At 43.2% G+C, this 17,027-nt stretch overlaps 1 protein-coding gene across 2 annotated transcripts in view; it reads left to right on the forward strand.

Annotated features, from left to right (window-relative positions):
• Window positions 1–1,809: 1,809 nt before the first annotated feature.
• Window positions 1,810–17,027, forward strand: part of C17H4orf51 (chromosome 17 C4orf51 homolog) — a 52,616-nt gene continuing 37,398 nt past the window's right edge. For both annotated transcript variants that reach the window (XM_025268125.2, XR_003104333.2), the window contains exons 1-2: window positions 1,810–4,905; window positions 10,742–10,803. In XM_025268125.2, the coding sequence (XP_025123910.2) occupies window positions 4,679–4,905; window positions 10,742–10,803 (289 nt within the window). In that variant the 5' untranslated portion in view covers window positions 1,810–4,678. The remainder of the gene's footprint in view (window positions 4,906–10,741; window positions 10,804–17,027) is intronic.

The raw sequence follows: 17,027 nt of genomic DNA on the forward strand, positions 1-17,027 counted from the left end.
GAATACAAGAGCACCTCACCTGCCTCCTGAGAAGCCTGTATGCAGGTCAAGAAGCAACAGTTAGAACTGGACATGGAACAACAGACTGGTTCCAAATTGGGAAAGGAGTATGTCAAGGCTGTATATTGTCACCCTGCTTATTTAACTTCTATGATGACTACATCATGTGAAATGCCAGGCTGGATGAAGCACAAGCTGGAATCAAGATTTCCAGGAGAAATATCAATAACCTCAGATATGCAGATAATACCACTCTAATGGCAGAAAGCAAACAGGAACTAAAGAGCCTCTGGATGAAGGTGAAAAAAGAGAGTTAAAAGTTGGGTTAAAACTCAACATTCAGAAAACAAAGATCATGGCATCTGGTCCCATCACTTCATGGCAAATAGATGGGGAAAAACTGGAAACAGTGACAGACTTTATTTTCTTGGGCTCCAAAATCACTGCGGATGGTGACTGTAGCCGCAAAATTAAAAGATGCTTGCTCCTTGGAAGAAAAGCTATGACAAACCTAGACAGTGTATTAAAAAGCAGAAACATCACTTTACTGACAAAGTTCCATATAGTCAAAGCTATGGTTTTTCCAGAAGTCATGTACGGATGTGAGAGTTGGACCATAAAGAAGGCTGAGTGCCGAAGAATTGATGCTTTTGAATTGTGGTGCTAGAAAAGACTCTTGAGAATCTCTTGGACTGCAAGGAGATCAAACCAGTCAATCCTAAAGAAAATCAACCCTGAATGCTCATTGGAAGGGCTGAAGGACTGATGCTAAAGTTGAAGCTCCAACACTTTGGCCACCTGATGGAAAGAGCTGACTCATTGGAAAAGACTGATGATGGGAAAGATTGAGGGCAAGAGGAGAAGGGGTCAACAGAGGAGAGATGGTTGGATGGCTTCACCAACTCAATGGACGTGAGTTTCAGCAAACTCCGGGGATAGTGAAGGACATGCATGGACTGATATGCTCCAATTCATGCGGTTGCAGAGTCAGACATGACTTGCTATTGAACAACAACAGCATGTGTTTGTGTATGTGTATACAGATGCTAATTTGACTGGAAAGAAACAAGAGTGATACATCTGGGTTGTAGTTACATGGATGTACACGATATAAAGTATATTTGTGTACTTTACTGTTTGATGTTATGTCTCAATTAAGAAAAAAATACTGTTTGATTCACCCTCTGGCCAGGCTGTCAGTGGTTTAGGCTGGTGTGTGTGTTAGTTGTTCATGTCTGACTCTTTGTGACCCCATGGGCTGTAGCCCACCAGACTCCACTGTCCATGGGATTCTCCAGGCAAGAGTACTAGAGCGGGTTGCCATGCCCTTCTCCAGGGGATCTTCCTGACCCAGGGATTGAACCCACGTCTCCAGCATTGCAGGCAGATTCTTTACCATTTGAGCTACAGTTTTCTCATGGTTAGGCTGGAGATCTCATCAAGATGTAGTAAATTCCAGAGACTACAGACCAGCCACCATCTTAGCTGTAGAGATCTTTAGCCAAGTTTCTGGCATGCTTGGTTCGTGATTAGTCACTCTGTTGTGTCTGAATCTTTGTGACCCCATGGACTGTAGCCCGCCAGCATCCTCTGTCCATGGGATTTTTTTCCAGGCAAGAATATTGGAGTGGGTAGCCACTTCCTCCTCCAGGAGATCTGACCGACCCAGGGACTGAACTCAGGTCTACTGCATTGCAGGAAGATTCTTTACTGCTGAGTCGCTGAGCCACTGGAGAAGTCCCTGAAAGTTCCTGAACTGTCCTCCAAAACAGCAATTCCCAGAGATGCTCTCCACCCCACAAAAGTAGCTTTGTGGTTAAATAAGTTTAGAAATGCTGCCCCCTTTGAAAGATTTACGAGGCACATGGAAATGTTAAAGGCCCTAAAGTTCTGCAGCAAAAAATCATGTTTATCTCAACTTGTTCTAAACTTATGAAACTCCTATTAATTAATTAATACCTATTAACAGCTCATTAAAGTAATCAGCCTGTTAAGACAAAAGCCTGGTCAAGACCTGGCGATTAATACCCCATCCCTGCATCAGGTGACACGTGCGCCACCTGCTGGTGATATGGGGTATGAGGGCACTTACTCGGGAAGCTTCTATTTTCACAAAATTGCACTCGGAATCCAGAGTTCATTGTCACAGTGCACTTGATTATGTCTTTTCACGTTTAACAAACCAGGGGCTGAACAACATAGCTAGCCATAATTTAGTTACAAAAGGAAGTTTTTCATGCGGACCATCCACATGGAAGTCAAACGATACAAATCAGTGCTGAATACCAGTGTCCAAGAAAAGTGAAGCGTCTGATACAATGGGAACAAAGAATTCTAGGGTTTTATAGACTAAATATTTGCGATAATAAACTCAATTAGTCTGTTCTATTTATCCCCTAATTTCAAGTCCAACCGATTTTTAGCAGACTTATCCAATGTCTAATAGACTGATGAACCAAGCTACAATCCTATCAAAACTGATATTAGACCTTTTCACTTAAATTGTTAAGTTTCACTACTCTTGGTTCTCAAGGTTTTAATTGCTAAAATGATATCATAATTGATTGGGGGAGAAGAAAGGAAATAAATAAAAATAAAGGACAAGAATGTGATCATAAGGTACATTTATACCGTAATTATTTGAAGAGTTTATATTATCATACATTTGTTTATAGACAACCACACAGTCTAAGGAGAAAAATTTTTAATGTTTTCTACAAATAATGTTTCACAATCTGTTCTATTTATCTTCCTGCCTCAAAACAATATTTAACTGCAGAGTTGTTGTTGTTTTTTTTTTTACCAGAACATCACATAAGTTTATTTCAGATGCAATAGCAATTTTAAAATCAACAAGTTTAAATCTTAACTTCACCAAGTAAACTTAGCTAGTTAAGTATTTTTAAAGTTATTCCCTCCAAAAAACTGAGGGAGCTTTTCTTTTCCACCTCACATCCCACGGTTTCCCAATAGTTCTATTTTTGGAGGACTTTCAATTGATGAGTAAATGCTAGCAGAGGCTTTTAAACCACACTTTTTACTAGACTGGCTAAAGGTTTAAGCATCAAAGCAGTTGCTACACAACACTGGGTGCATTGAAAAGCATTGGGCAGCCTGGTTTCCATTTTCCTTCTTCACTCTTATCTCCGTCTTCTTCATCTTTCATCTGGGTTTCTCCAAGAAACCTCCAACTCTCCGAGAAAAAGCAGCATGCTCTGCAGCCATGTGCCTAATCCTTCTACAGCAAAGATGCTTATGTTCCAAGTTTCAAATTTTTAAAGAAAGATACTCCTACTTTGACATACTAACAAGTATCTGCAAGTAATTTTACTCTCAAAGAAGCATACCCTGCAGCATGTCAGCCTCACTTTAGAAGATTGTTGAAATTCAGCTCTTGGAGCAGACTTCCCAGCATTTAAAATCAATGGCCACACCCTCATGTAACTGTAGAAATCCTGGATTGGCCAAAAGTTTGTTTGGATTATTCCATAAACTGGTAAGGAAAACCTGAATGACCTTTTTGGCCAACCCAATACGATGATTCCGGGGCTTTATTCCTATAGTCTGTGCAGGGCAGGCAAGCCTCTGAATGTTTAAAGCGCCCAATGGGTGCTGATCCAGCCACCTATGGAGACTCTTTCTTTAAGGTTGATGATGGATCCACTCCCGAAGGGCCGATCAAGATAAGGCAGGACCTCTGTTTCTATAAAGCATCCCACAGGTCATGTGAATGAGCACAGAAGGCTGAGAAGTTCTGCTCCAAGAAGTGCTAAGAGCAAGGACAACGGTGGAAAGATCTATTTCAATCTGCCAGTGAATTGTTAGTGCAGAGAAGGAGAGGCAGGTGTGCTAACCAGCTTTAGAGTAATTATTAGTGAAGGATGCAGGGAATCAGGTGAACAGAAGATAGGGTGCTGTGACTTCTCAATCTAAAAAAGATTCACAGTGGCATTTCAATGACCTTAATTCTTAACCCCAGCTGCTCTCTAGAAGCTTCCGGGAGTAAGCTTTTAAAAATTACCTTCGCTGTTCACCTGAAGCCACCACAACATTGTTAATCTGCTATACCCTGATACAAAATACAAAGTTTAAAATATAAAATAAAAATAAGCCAAGCCAAGGCCCTACTCCAGACCAGTTAAATCAGAATCTATGGCTGGGGGTGGACTCTTATTTTACCAGCCCCTGGGGTGACTCCAGAGGGCCACCGGCTTCAGTACCATTGCTCTATGACACGCGAGAGGCCGTTCGCGACACCTGCTATTGTTGACATCACAAACAGGACACATTTGTCTCCAGACCCGTGAAGGTCAGCCTTTAGAAGAAATGAATGCTTGGCACTATCCCCTCGCTCCACGTATTAAACCATCATGAGTAGGACTCACTTATTTCTAAAAGCAGTGGCCACCTGCTTTCTTCCCAGGATTTGTAGCTGTGTATCACTTAGAGCAAAAGCCAGAAAGTTCTAAATTTGCTAGTTAAAATTGGAGGGAGGTGGGAAGTAGCACTTGTGGAATCGTGCGACCTGTTGCTTGGCAACCTTGAGTTCAGCTTCTGCATTCTGTGAGCCGTCAGAGTCACCAAGTTTGCTGAGCCGGGTTGATTACTTCCCACTACAAAAAGGAAATTAATTCTGCATGACGGAGAGGGCTCAAAAAGCTGTCCTTCAAAGCCGGCCATGTCACACTTCTTCTACTTGACACCACAAATTGTTCTGCCCTTCAGCCCTCTCACTTCTCAAGAGTTTGATGTGATCAGACGGAAGGCGGCAGCATCTTGGCAGGATGAAGCAAGGTGGTCAGATTTGTCTGTGACAACGTACATGGGCAGTTACAGGGAAAAGCAGCTGGACGAGTCCACGGGCGGCCGACTTAGAGCAGGACAGCCCTGGCCTGAGCGTCACAAGTAAGATCGCTTTGTGATTTGCCGCTGGCTATGTCTCTCTGACTAGATGAGAATGATAACTAGAAGGAGGAAGCTGTTGCCAACCCCGAAACACTTCCCAGACTTCCACTCTGTGTATTTTCCTGGGTAGACGTCAGGGGGCTTGCATGCAAAGTTGCTTCAGTCGACCCCATGGAGTGTAGCCTGCAAAGCTCCTCTGTTGATGGGACTGCCCAGGCAAGAATACTGCCATTTCCTTCTGCAGGGGATCTCCCTGACCCAGGAAGAAGAGCTAAATGTCAGTTACCAGTGGAAACTGGTGGAAACCAGTGGAAACCAGTGGAAACAGTGGTTTCACTCTCTCTTTAGTCCTTCTAAAATTGATGCACAACTGCTTTTACAAGGTAAAATGTGAGTATTTGGTTAAGATGGGCTTCCCAGGTGGCATAAGAGGTAAAGAACCCACCTGCCAACGCAGGAGACAAGAGAGATGCAGGTTCGATCCCTGCATGCAGGGGTCAGGGAGATCCCCTGGAGCAGCGAATGGCTACCCACTCCAGTGTTCTTGCCTGGGAAATCCCATGGACAGAAGAGCCTGGTGGGGCTACAGTCTACAGGGCTGCACAGAGGCAGACACAACTTAGTGACTAAGCCTCATGAATGTTAGTTATTTTGCCTTCCAGGGCTTTCCAAATTGTCAAAACAATACTTAAAGCTGAAATGTCTCAGGGGTACTTTCCAATTGGATACCTCGTCTGGTGTATTCCAATGAACCACACAGTCTGCATTTTCAATAGCTCTCAAGTTTGTTGGCACCTCAATTAACTTTGGAAGTCCCTTTGCTAATCCTGTGAATTTTGAGGCATCTCTGGGCCCCCCGGGGGAGTCTTCAAGGCAATAGTTGCCTTCCCATCTCAACCTTGGACTCTCTGAGGTGTACAAACCCAGAGGAGATGAAAACTGTGAGAGCCCTAACTGGACCTTTCAGAAGAGTCCCCACATTATTTGAAAAGCAGTAATTTTCCTTTCCGCGTTAGTGCTAATAGAGGCAAATCCCTGAGTGAAAAAGCATTATCATGTTGGATCATGCTTCTGAAATAAAGAGGCACTGTGCCAGGGCTTACTGAAAAGCCACAGGACACATAGGGAGCATTTGTTTGTTGCAGCAGCAATAGTACAGGTAGACCTTGGAGATACTGTGGGTTTGGTCTAATAAAGTGGGTATCCCAATAAAGCAAGTCACACCAACTTTTTGGTTTCCCAGTACATAAAAAATTATACATACACTATACTGTAGTCTATTAGGCGGCCAATAACATTATGCCTAAAAAACAATGTTCATGCCTTAATTAAAAAAATATTTGGTTGCTAAAAAAGATAAAATGTAACCATCATCTAACAACACAGGCTTGCCACACACCTCATATTTGCAAAACACACAGTATCTGCAAGGTGCAAGAAAGTCAAGTCCAATAAAACGAGGTATGCCTGTGACACAGCTAGAATGGAGATCGGAAACAATCTTTATAATAAAGTGAAAATTTTTATAATAAAGGAAAGAGCACAATACAAAATTTTCATGAATGTTAAAAACAGGAAGTATAAAACAAAATTAGTGCTTACCAGTAAGTTTTTGAATGAAATTTTTTTAAAATGCCACTTTGCTAAAATATGTCAAGATTTTAGAATAAAGATAGTCAAAGATATGTAAGATCTCCACACAGAAAACTATAAGACCTTAGTGAGAGAATATGAAGATCTAAATCAACAGAGAGATGAACCATGTTCACGGATTGGAAGACTGAATATTATAAAAATATTATTTCTCCCCAAATTGATTTACAGATTCTATACAATTCCAATAGGTGTTTTTGTGGAACTTGACAAGATTGTTCAAGACCAGGAAACAGTCAGAACACTCTTAAAGAAGAACAAAGTAAGCGTGTTTGCTCTACAGATAACAAAACTTACCATAGAGCCTCAGTAATTAAGGCAGAATGGCACTGTGGCACAAAGATAGCAAATAGACAACTGGAACAGAAAAAAAGGGCCCGGAAACAGAACCTTGCATATATGGGCACTTATTTATGTAAAAGGTGGCAGGACAGTGGAGAAAGGTCATGTTTGCAATTCCAGGTAGATTCCTTCCAGATGAATTAGAGACCACAGTGTGAAAGGCAAAAAGAGCAAAAACCCATTAGATAATGACATAAGGAGTATCTTGATGATCTAGGGATTGGCAAAGATTTCCTAAACAGAACACGAAAAGTCCTAACCACAAAGAAACAATGAAGTAAATGAGACTAGCTTAAAGTATCTCTGTTTAACAAAATACACCCTTAAAAGTATGAAAGTTGAGCTACAGATACGAAGGTGAGATTTTCAACTCAGTGACTGACCAAAGGCTCATAACTATGATAATTTGTTTTTCTCTTTTTTTTTATTATTATTTTTTACTTTACAATATTGTATTGGTTTTGCCATACATCAACATGCATCCGCCAGGGGTGTACACGTGTTCCCCATCCTGAACCCCCCCTCCCTCCTCCCTCCCCATACCATCTCTCTGGGTCACCCCAGTGCACCAGTCCCAAGCTTCCTGTATCCTGCATCAAACCTGGACTGGCGATTTGTTTCTTACATGATATTATACATGTTTCAATGCCATTCTCCCAAATCTTCCCACCCTCGCCCTCTCCCACAGAGTCCAAAAGACTGTTCTATACATCTGTGTCTCTTTTGCTGTCTCACATACAGGGTTATCGTTACCATCTTTCTAAATTCCATATATATGTGTTAGTATACTGTATTGGTGTTTTTCTTTCTGGCTTACTTCACTCTGTATAATAGGCTCCAGTTTCATCCACCTCATTAGAACTGATTCAAATGCATTCTTTTTAATGGCTGAGTAATACTCCATTGTGTATATGTACCACAGCTTTCTTATCCATTCTTCTACTGATGGACATCTAGGTTCCTTCCATGTCCTGGCTATTATAAACAGTGCTGCGATGAACATTGGGGTTCACGTGTCTCTTTCAGTTCTGGTTTCCTCGGTGTGTATGCCCAGCAGTGGGGTTGCTGGGTCATATGGCAACCAGACATGCTACATTGGGAGCACAGAGTCTTAGCCACTGAACCACCAGGGAAGTCCCCAGGAGGCATACAATAAATATTTTTTAAAAGAACCTCCTGGGGACTTCCCTGGTGGTTCAGTGGCTAAGACTCCATGCTTGCAATGCAGCGTGTCTGGGTTTGATCCCTGGTCAGGGCCACAATCTGCAACTAAGAGTTCACATGCTGCAATTAATAGTTTGCATGCCGCAACTAAGACCTGGCACCGCTAAATAAAGAAATAAAAATATGTTAAAAAGAAAAACTCATACAAATTAGTATGAAAAAGACAATCCACTAGAAAAATAGGAAAGAGACTTTGAAATGAAATTCATAAACCAAGATATCCATGTGATCAATAAAATGTATCAAAAGTTCCTTAACCATATTAATAATCAGGACATGCAAGTTAAAACCACAATGAGTTTACTCATGTACACGTCCAGAATGGCTAAAATTAAAAAGATTATTAATACAAAGTGCTGGTGAAAGTATAAAACGAGGTCTTTCATGTACATCTGATGGGTATATGCATTGAATTGTTTTCTTGAGGAAAACAGTTTGGTCTTGTTTTCTAAAGTTGATGCTATAGATATCCTGCTGATGCTGCTGCTAAGTCGCTTCAGTCGTGTCTGACTCTGTGCGACCCCATAGACGGCAGCCCACCAGGCTCCCCCGTCCCTGGGATTCCCCAGGCAAGAACACTGGAGTGGGTTGCCATTTCCTTCTCCAATGCATGAAAGTGAAAAGTGAAAGTGAAGTCGCTCAGTCGCGTCTGACTCTTAGCTAGGACTTAGCAATTTTAAGTATAATCCAGCCAAAAAGTGTTGCCACAAATGCACTAAGAGATATATACAAGTAGTTCACAGCAGCATTTTTCACAATAGCAAAAAAACTAAAAAACAAGCCTAACGTAGAATACATACTATTCAAATACAAGAGGATGAACAGACAGTGGTGTGATTGTACATCGCCGGTGTAATGAACAGACTCTGGTCACACCCTGAAGTGCCACAAACACAGTATGCAGCATTTGAGCAGATGCAAAACATAGGTGTATTATTCTATTTATGTAAGAGTTTTAAAAAATTGTGCATGCCAAGTCACTTCAGTTGTATCCGACTCCTTATGACGCTATGGACTGTGGCCCGCCAGGCTCCTCTGTCCATGGGATTTTCCAGGCAAGAATACTGGAGTGGGTTGCCATGCCCTCCTCCAGGGGATCTTTCTGACCCAGGGACTGAACCTGAGTCTCTAGGTCTCCTGCGCTGGCAGGTGGGTTCTTTACCACTCGCACCACCTGGGAAGCCCTCTTAAAAAAAACAGCCCAAGCAAACTACGGTGTTTGGTGTATCTGCTTGGGTGATAAAAAAATAAATAAATAAAAAAGAAGCAAAGAAATGATTCTCATAGAAGTCAGAAAACTGGCCCACTGACTGTCTGACTTTCTGCTCCAAACCTATTGGAAAAATAATTACAGGGATTGGGATGGAAATGTGCATTTGGTGGTCTTCCCTGGCAGTCCAGTGGTTAGGAATCTGCCTGCCACTGCAGGGGACATGGGTTTGATCCCTGGTCTGGGAAGATGTCACATACCATGGAGCAACTGAGCCTGTGCACCAGGAAAGGAAAAAAAAAATCAAATTTGCTTCTAAAAATTAATACTCCCTGGTGATTCAGTTGCTGCTGTAGGTAAGGAGAAGAAAGGTGCAGGGTGGGCCACCAGCCCCTGTCTCAGGGATGATGAGGGCTAGTCTGTGGGCTCAGTACATGTCCAGGAGCATTTTAGAACCCTTATAATTTTTTTTTACATTTTTTTAAATTTATTTTTTGAAGTATAGTTGACTTACCATGTTGTGTTAATTTCTGCTGTGTGGCAAAGTGATTCAGTTATACATGTGTATACATTCTTTTTCATATCCTTTTCCATTATGGTTTATCACAGGGTATTAATACCGTTCCCTGTGCTATACAGCAGAGCCTTGTTATTTATCTATTTCTATATGTGATAGTTTGCATCTACTAATCCCAAACTCCTGATCCATCCATCCTCCAAATCCTCCCTCTTTCCCACCCCTGCACGAGGAGTCTAGGCTGACATAACTTCACGTTACCCCTAACACACATGTAGTTCCAGGTCCCCGGAGCTTGAAGACCCTCCTTTCCTCAATGAGAGGCCCTAAAACAACAGTCATCCTCTAGAAATTCATGACTGCACTTCCCACCAAGCCAACTGCTTGCCTAAAGTGAGCATTATATCTGGATTCAGAGAAACTGAGATCCAGATACGTTTTGAAGGCTAGACACAGCATCTGCTAGTCCCCAAGTTACCCCACCGCTATTAAGGTCTAAGTTTTCCTGGGAAACCAACATAATTACTGTAATATTGCCTATTCCATTCATAGCACTTATTTTATTTTGAAAACAGCTCCCCAGGGAAAGTCTCATAAATTCTGTGAAAACAATTATGAACTTACTGTTTGAGCTTTTCATGTACAAAAGTTGAACAGTTTACCCTTTTATGATAAAATGGGGAACAAACAAATCACTAAAGACAATGAGAAAGTCCAATTTGGGTTGATTTAATGGGATTTTTACTGTTGGGAGAGTGGAAAAGAGGAAGAAAAGAAGCCGAAGTTTAACAAATTAAATGAAAGCATGAGTGAAAATCCCTGCAAGCCCATAGGCTGTGGCTTAAAACCCCGTAAGCTCATACCTTGTTTCTCGTACTTGCTTTCCGTAGGATGGCATTGCCAAACTGCTTTGCTGGCAGGGCTGAGCTCCAAGAGACCACAGATGCTAAAGGTGAGTGCAATGTGATCAGTTCTGAGCACAGCCGCTTTGCCAAGGTTGCTGTCTTGATAACTTTTATGTTTGAGATTGTCATCCGAATAGTTTCCATATACCTACTAAAGGCAAGGCGCCTCTAGCATGTTCCACTCTGGATCAGTCGCTCTTAAAAATAATAATTATTCCAGGGCAAAAAACGTCCTCCTCAGAAGGTACCTTCTCCCAGAGCTTGGAGCTCTAAGTAACAGAATGTGAGCTTTACTGGGTATGTCAAAGAATTAGGAAGAGAAACCAAACCATTACGAACCATCAACTAAGAAACTCCATTTACTAATCGATACCACCTCCACCCCACTTCAGTTAAATCAGGATAACACTTGCTGCTATAATAGAGAAACTTCCAAATTCCAGTTGCTTAACATGATAATGGGCTTCCCAGGTGGTGCTAGTGGTCAAGAACCCACCTGCCAATGCAGGAGACATGAGAGAAGCAGGTTCGATCCCTGGGTGGGGAAGATCCCCCGGAGAAGGGCATGGCAACCCACTCTGGTATTCTTGCCCGGAAAATCCCATGGACAGAGGAGCCTGGCGGGCTACTGTCCATGGGGTCACAAAGAGTCAGACATGACTGAAGCAGCTGAGCATTCAGGCAACATGATAAAATATAGGTTTTTTCTTCATATAAAGGACCAGGAAGGTGTTTTGCAGACAGACCTTAGATCTAAGGACACAGACGTTGTTCATCTGGGAGTTCCACCGTCTCCTGGGGCCCCTGAATCTCCATCTGGCAGGTGGGGGAGGATAAAGGGTCGGGATGGCACATGGCTTTTCCACCATTTCAGCCTGGAAGCGACTCATACCTCACATGCTCACATTCCAGTGGGGGAAGGGGTCACAAGGCCCCAGTTCACGAGAGCTCAGAGTCCTGGGCTGGGCAGCCCCTGTCCAGTAACAACTGTGCTCGGCAGAGGGGGACAGCCAGCCCTCCTACCCCACACTCTGATTTTGAGGAAGAAACACAATAGGTTTTTCCTATATAATTTCCTGGAGAAGGCAGTGGCACCCCACTCTAGTACTCTTGCCTGGAAAATCCCATGGACGGAGGAGCCTGGTGGGCTGCAGTCCATGGGATCGCTACGAGTCAGACACAACTGAGTGCCGTCACTTTCACTTTTCACTTTCATGCATTGGAGAAGGAAATGGCAACCCACTCCAGTGTTCTTGCCTGGAGAATCCCAGGGACGGGGGAGCCTGGTGGGCTGCCGTCTCTGGGGTCGCACAGAGTCGGACACGACTGAAGCGACTTAGCAGCAGCAGCAGCATATAATATCCATCTCTCTGGGTTCAATCTTTGAAGGTTTAATAAGACCAATGAGAGTCATCTCAGATGAGGATATTAAAGCACTGTGTAAAATATCCTATTAACACTTTCTGTTACCTTTGTTATTCAGTATGTGCCCGCGTGTTGTCAGTATGGTGTCGAGAACCATCCTGCGGCCTCAGGGAGTTCTCCTGAAAAATGGAATCAAGGTTTTTAACCACTGCTTTGCACGATCACTATTCTGCTGGCTTTCCTAATAAAATTGGACTGTATGGGAATAGTACATTTGAAATGGATTTGATGCCTCCCTCTATGGTTTGTTGAGGCAAGAGGACAGGGCGACGAACCATTTGCGCTACTGTTAAAATCAAGAAAGACTTTCTTTTTCCCTTTGCAGTGATAAACATAAAATTGAAACACACTACCTAGCTTGGCTGGAGAAGGGACTGGCTACCCACTCCAGTATTCTTGCCTGGAAAATTCCATGGACAGAGGAGCCTGGTGGGCTGCAGTCTATGGGGTTACAAGAGTCACACATGACTGAACACACACACACCCCTGGCCTGAAGACAAATCTAGGGCTGCTACTGCTACTGCTAAGTCACTTCAGCCGTGTCCGACTCTGCGACCCCATAGATGGCAGCCCACCAGGCTCCCCCGTCCCTGGGAGTCTCCAGGCAAGAACACTGGAGTGGGTTGCCATTTCCTTCTCCAATGCATGAAAGTGAAAAGTGAAAGTGAAGTCGCTCAGTCGTGTCCAACTCTTAGCGACCCCATGGACTGCAGCCTACCAGGCTCCTCCGTCCATGGGATTTTCCAGACAAGAGTACGGGAGTGGGGTGCCATTGCCTTCTTCGAGTTTAGAGAAGACTAAACTTGGGGACTTCTTCTTCAAGTCTAGGTCAGGGGAAATTAAATAATTTACCACTGTATGATAGGTATTGCTTTTTTCCTATCTTCTCCTGTCTTTATGGTAAAGTATGGTAGGAGAAAGGTAGAAAAGACATAAATGTACAAATGTATTCATAATGATGATTTACTAGTGGAGACTTTGCCTGTGTTGCTTTTCTCATTTTCCTCAAATGATCATTTTAGTTTAACTGATGCCTACTTTCGTCATTAAGAGGTGACAGTATATCAAGTTAGAATTATTTAATTTGGCCAAAGGATGACTTCCCTCTGTGCTTCTTTGAAAATTTCCACGTCTGATTTTGGGATTATCAACTGTGTGCTCAGTTCAGTTCAGTCGCTCAGTCGTGTCCAACTCTTTGCGACCCCATGGACTGCAGCACGCCAGGCCTCCCTGTCCATCACCAACTCCTGGAGTTCACTCAAATCCATGTCCATTGTGTCGGTGATGCCATCCAACCATCTCATCCTCTGTTGTCCCCTTCTGCTCCTGCCCTCAATCTTTCCCAGCATCAGGGTCTTTTCCAATGAGTCAGCTCTTCGCATCAGGTGGCCAAAGTATTGGGGTTTCAGTTTCAACATCAGTCCTTCTAATGAACACTCAGGACTGATCTCCTTTAGGATGGACTGATTGAATCTCCTTGCAGTCCAAGGGACTCTCAAGAGTCTTCTCCAACACCACAGTTCAGAAGCATCAATTCTTCGGCACTCAGCTTTCTTTATAGTCCAACTCTCACATCCGTACATGACTACTGGAAAAACCATAGCCTTGACTAGAAGGACCTTTGTTAGCAAAGTAATGTCTCTGCTTTTTAATATGCTGTCTAGGTTGGTCATAACTTTCCTTCCAGGGAGTAAGCATCTTTTAATTTCACAGCTGCAGTCACCATCTGCAGTGATTTTGGAGCCCCCAAAATTGTCAGCCACTGTTTCCCCATCTATGTGCCATGAAGTGATGGGACCAGATGCCATGATCTTAGTTTTCTGAATGTTGAGCTTTAAGCCAACTTTTTCACTTTCCTCTTTCACTTTCATCAAGAGGCTCTTTAGTTCTTCTTCACTTTCTGCCATAAGGGTGGTGTCATCTGCATATCTGAGGTTATTGATATTTCTCTCGGCAATCTTGATTCCAGCTTGTGCTTCATCTAGCCCAGCGTTTCTCATGATGTACTCTGCATATAAGTTAAATAAGCAGGGTGACAATATACAGCCTTGATATACTCCTTTTCCTATTTGGAACCAGTCTGTTGTTCCATGTCCAGTTCTAACTGTTGCTTCCTGACCTGCATACAGATTTCTCAACTTTGTGCTAGAAGCATCTGATGACGGGAGTTAAAACGTGAAGCCAAATCAGTACAAGCCCACTGGATGAATTTGCTCACCACTCGTGGACATGGGTCTCTTGATGTTCTCCTTGTAGAATGTGTCCCTTCATAGATACGCAAATCAGATGGACTGTTCCTAAGTGTGATCCACAACCATCAGAGGAAAAACGTTCCCAGATTTTTTCAAGACTGCCTTTCAAAGAATTCAGTCTTGTTCTGCCTACGCTAAGGTGGATTTTCCTTTGGCGTTACTATTAATTTTCTTTCCAAGTGACATGGCGGTGGCTTTTCCCTCCTTTGGTGCCTGCCCCCCAAACTGCTCATCTCTCAAGTTCAAAGAACAAAGCAATAACTAAGAAAAACTAAAATTGAGGGTCTTAAAACTGCAATACAGACAGAAATTGGTCAGCAGTTCCTCTCTCTTTACATTCTGCTAAGACAGATTCTAGCAAGCTTTATTTAAAAAGCTCCTCTCCCTCAAAAGTGATTTATGAAGAGCGAGATGGGATGTGGGCCCCGCTGCCTCTGGGGCTGCACTCAAGGTGGTCCCTGCCCCTTCTCTCGTTCTGAGTGCCTCTGTACGTCCCTCCAGGATGAGCCCAAGTTACTCTTGCAGAAGGGTACACTGGCCTCTTTGATTCTAGCTGTTCTAAGAGATGTAATATGTACCAGGGAAGAGGTTCTCTATAGACTGACATCATCAGAGCCCAGGTGTGACAGAATGTATGAGAATGTGCATTCTTTCTTACGATATTCCCTAGTCACACATAACAAATTCCAAGTCCCTAAAGAGCAACCTGGGATTGTCTTTATGGCATATGGCCTTTTTTTAAAAAACAAAACAAAACACATTATTTATTTATTTGGCTGCACCAGGTCTTAGCTGATGCACGTGGGATCTCGTTCCCTGACCAGGGATCGAACCTGGGCCCCCTGCACTGGGAGCAGAGAGTCTTCACCACCGGACCACCAGGGAAGTCCCATGGTGTTATGGCCTTTTACAAGGATGATAGCACTCAGGAGAATACTTATAGGAACCAAATAATATTCTAAGAGGGCAACGTGAAGATGACTTGTCGTGTTCCTTCAAGAGTGTGTTCATTTTCAACATCATCTTTTTCTCCTGTTCTTTCACTCTCACTTCTCCAAACCTCAAAAGACTTCTGAAAGCAAAAGGAACGACCAGAATACCCATGAGTCGTGTCTTCACACAGGGAGGCCTTCAAGCCTAAACAAGATGATGTCACTTGGTTTCTAGTGACGCCTGCAATCAGATCCTCTGCTGCCATTTCATGCCTTTCGCTTTTGATCACTCTGTTCCAGTTAATTGGCTTCTCTCAGGGACTTTAAACTGCTAAGCCATTTCCTACCTCAGGACATTTGCATACACATTCTCTTTGCCGGAACCCAATTATCCCAGCTCTGCTGAACTGTCGCTTCAGGTTTGAATGTAAATGTCACTTCTTCAGAGACGTTTTCCCTGGCCACTATATTTAAAGTCAGTTCTTCACACACTTTCCATTTTTAATTTTCATCTTAATGCCTAGTTGGCTATGTATTATTATATTTGTTTACTCGTTGATTATCTTTCCTCTTCTAGAACATAAGCTTCAAGAGAACAGGAACTTGTCTGTCTTGTTGGTCTCTGTATCTCCAGCACCCAGGGAGGGCTAAACACAAACCAGGGGTCCTTTAATTGTATGTTGAACAGTGGTTTTTATGGACCTTCTATGGTTGACTTTTTCTTTCCCACAATATATTTCCTTATGGAGACAATTTCTTACATAGAATTTGTCTTTCCAAAGGAAATTTATAAAAGTACTTTTAAAAATTATAATGTAGTTTTTATAGAAGCAACCTTTCAAAAACTTGTGTTTCCAGTGGCAGGCTTTAGGGTGTTTAGTAGCAGGATACTAAAGTATTACATATAAAATACCTTAAAAATTGAGTAAAAAAATATAGCATATGGCACTGTTGCATTTTGTATGTGGTTTTAGTTGTATAGGGGCTTCCCTCGTGGCACAGGTGGTAAAGAACCAGCTGCTAATGCAGGAGACATAAGAGACACAGGTTTGGTCCCTGGGTGGGGAGGATCCCCTGGAGGAGGGCACTGCAATCCACTCCAGGATTCTTGCCTGGAGAATCCCAGGGACAGAGGAGCTTCGTGGGCTATATAGTCCACGGGTTGAAAAGAGTCGGACAGGCTGAGGCAACTTGGCACGCACACACCCACCTTAGCTGTGTACACTCCTCCAGCCTGCACCCAGGTGCTGTAATGAGCGGAAGGAAGCGCAGCCAGGCAAAGCCCAAATCTGAAACAGGCACGGCCCTGCAAGCGAGGGCTCGCGAGTGTGATCCGGGATGAGCGGCAGAGACGAAAGAGAGCAGAAACGTTGGTGTCCAAGGGCCTGCCCTTTCTCAATGATGTGGGTGTCTTGCTTCCAAGCTTGTCCATCTTCTTTCCATAACGTCACAGGGATGGTGCATCTTTGTGCTGTTTTGGGATCATTCCCAAAGCTTTTTGCTCCTGGAGGCTGGGGCCCCAGAGTGAAGGTGGGAGCAGATGAGTTAGGGCATGCCTGAAGAGAGGGGCTTTTCCAGTTTTCTGGATCCGGCAGTCCTTAGCAGGTTTGCTGGTAAGGATTATCCAGTTTGCTGGTAAGGTAAGGGCTTATCGGATTTGC

The sequence above is a fragment of the Bubalus bubalis genome, chromosome 17 (genome assembly GCF_019923935.1).
Source record: "Bubalus bubalis isolate 160015118507 breed Murrah chromosome 17, NDDB_SH_1, whole genome shotgun sequence".
Taxonomy (NCBI): Eukaryota; Metazoa; Chordata; class Mammalia; order Artiodactyla; family Bovidae; genus Bubalus; species Bubalus bubalis.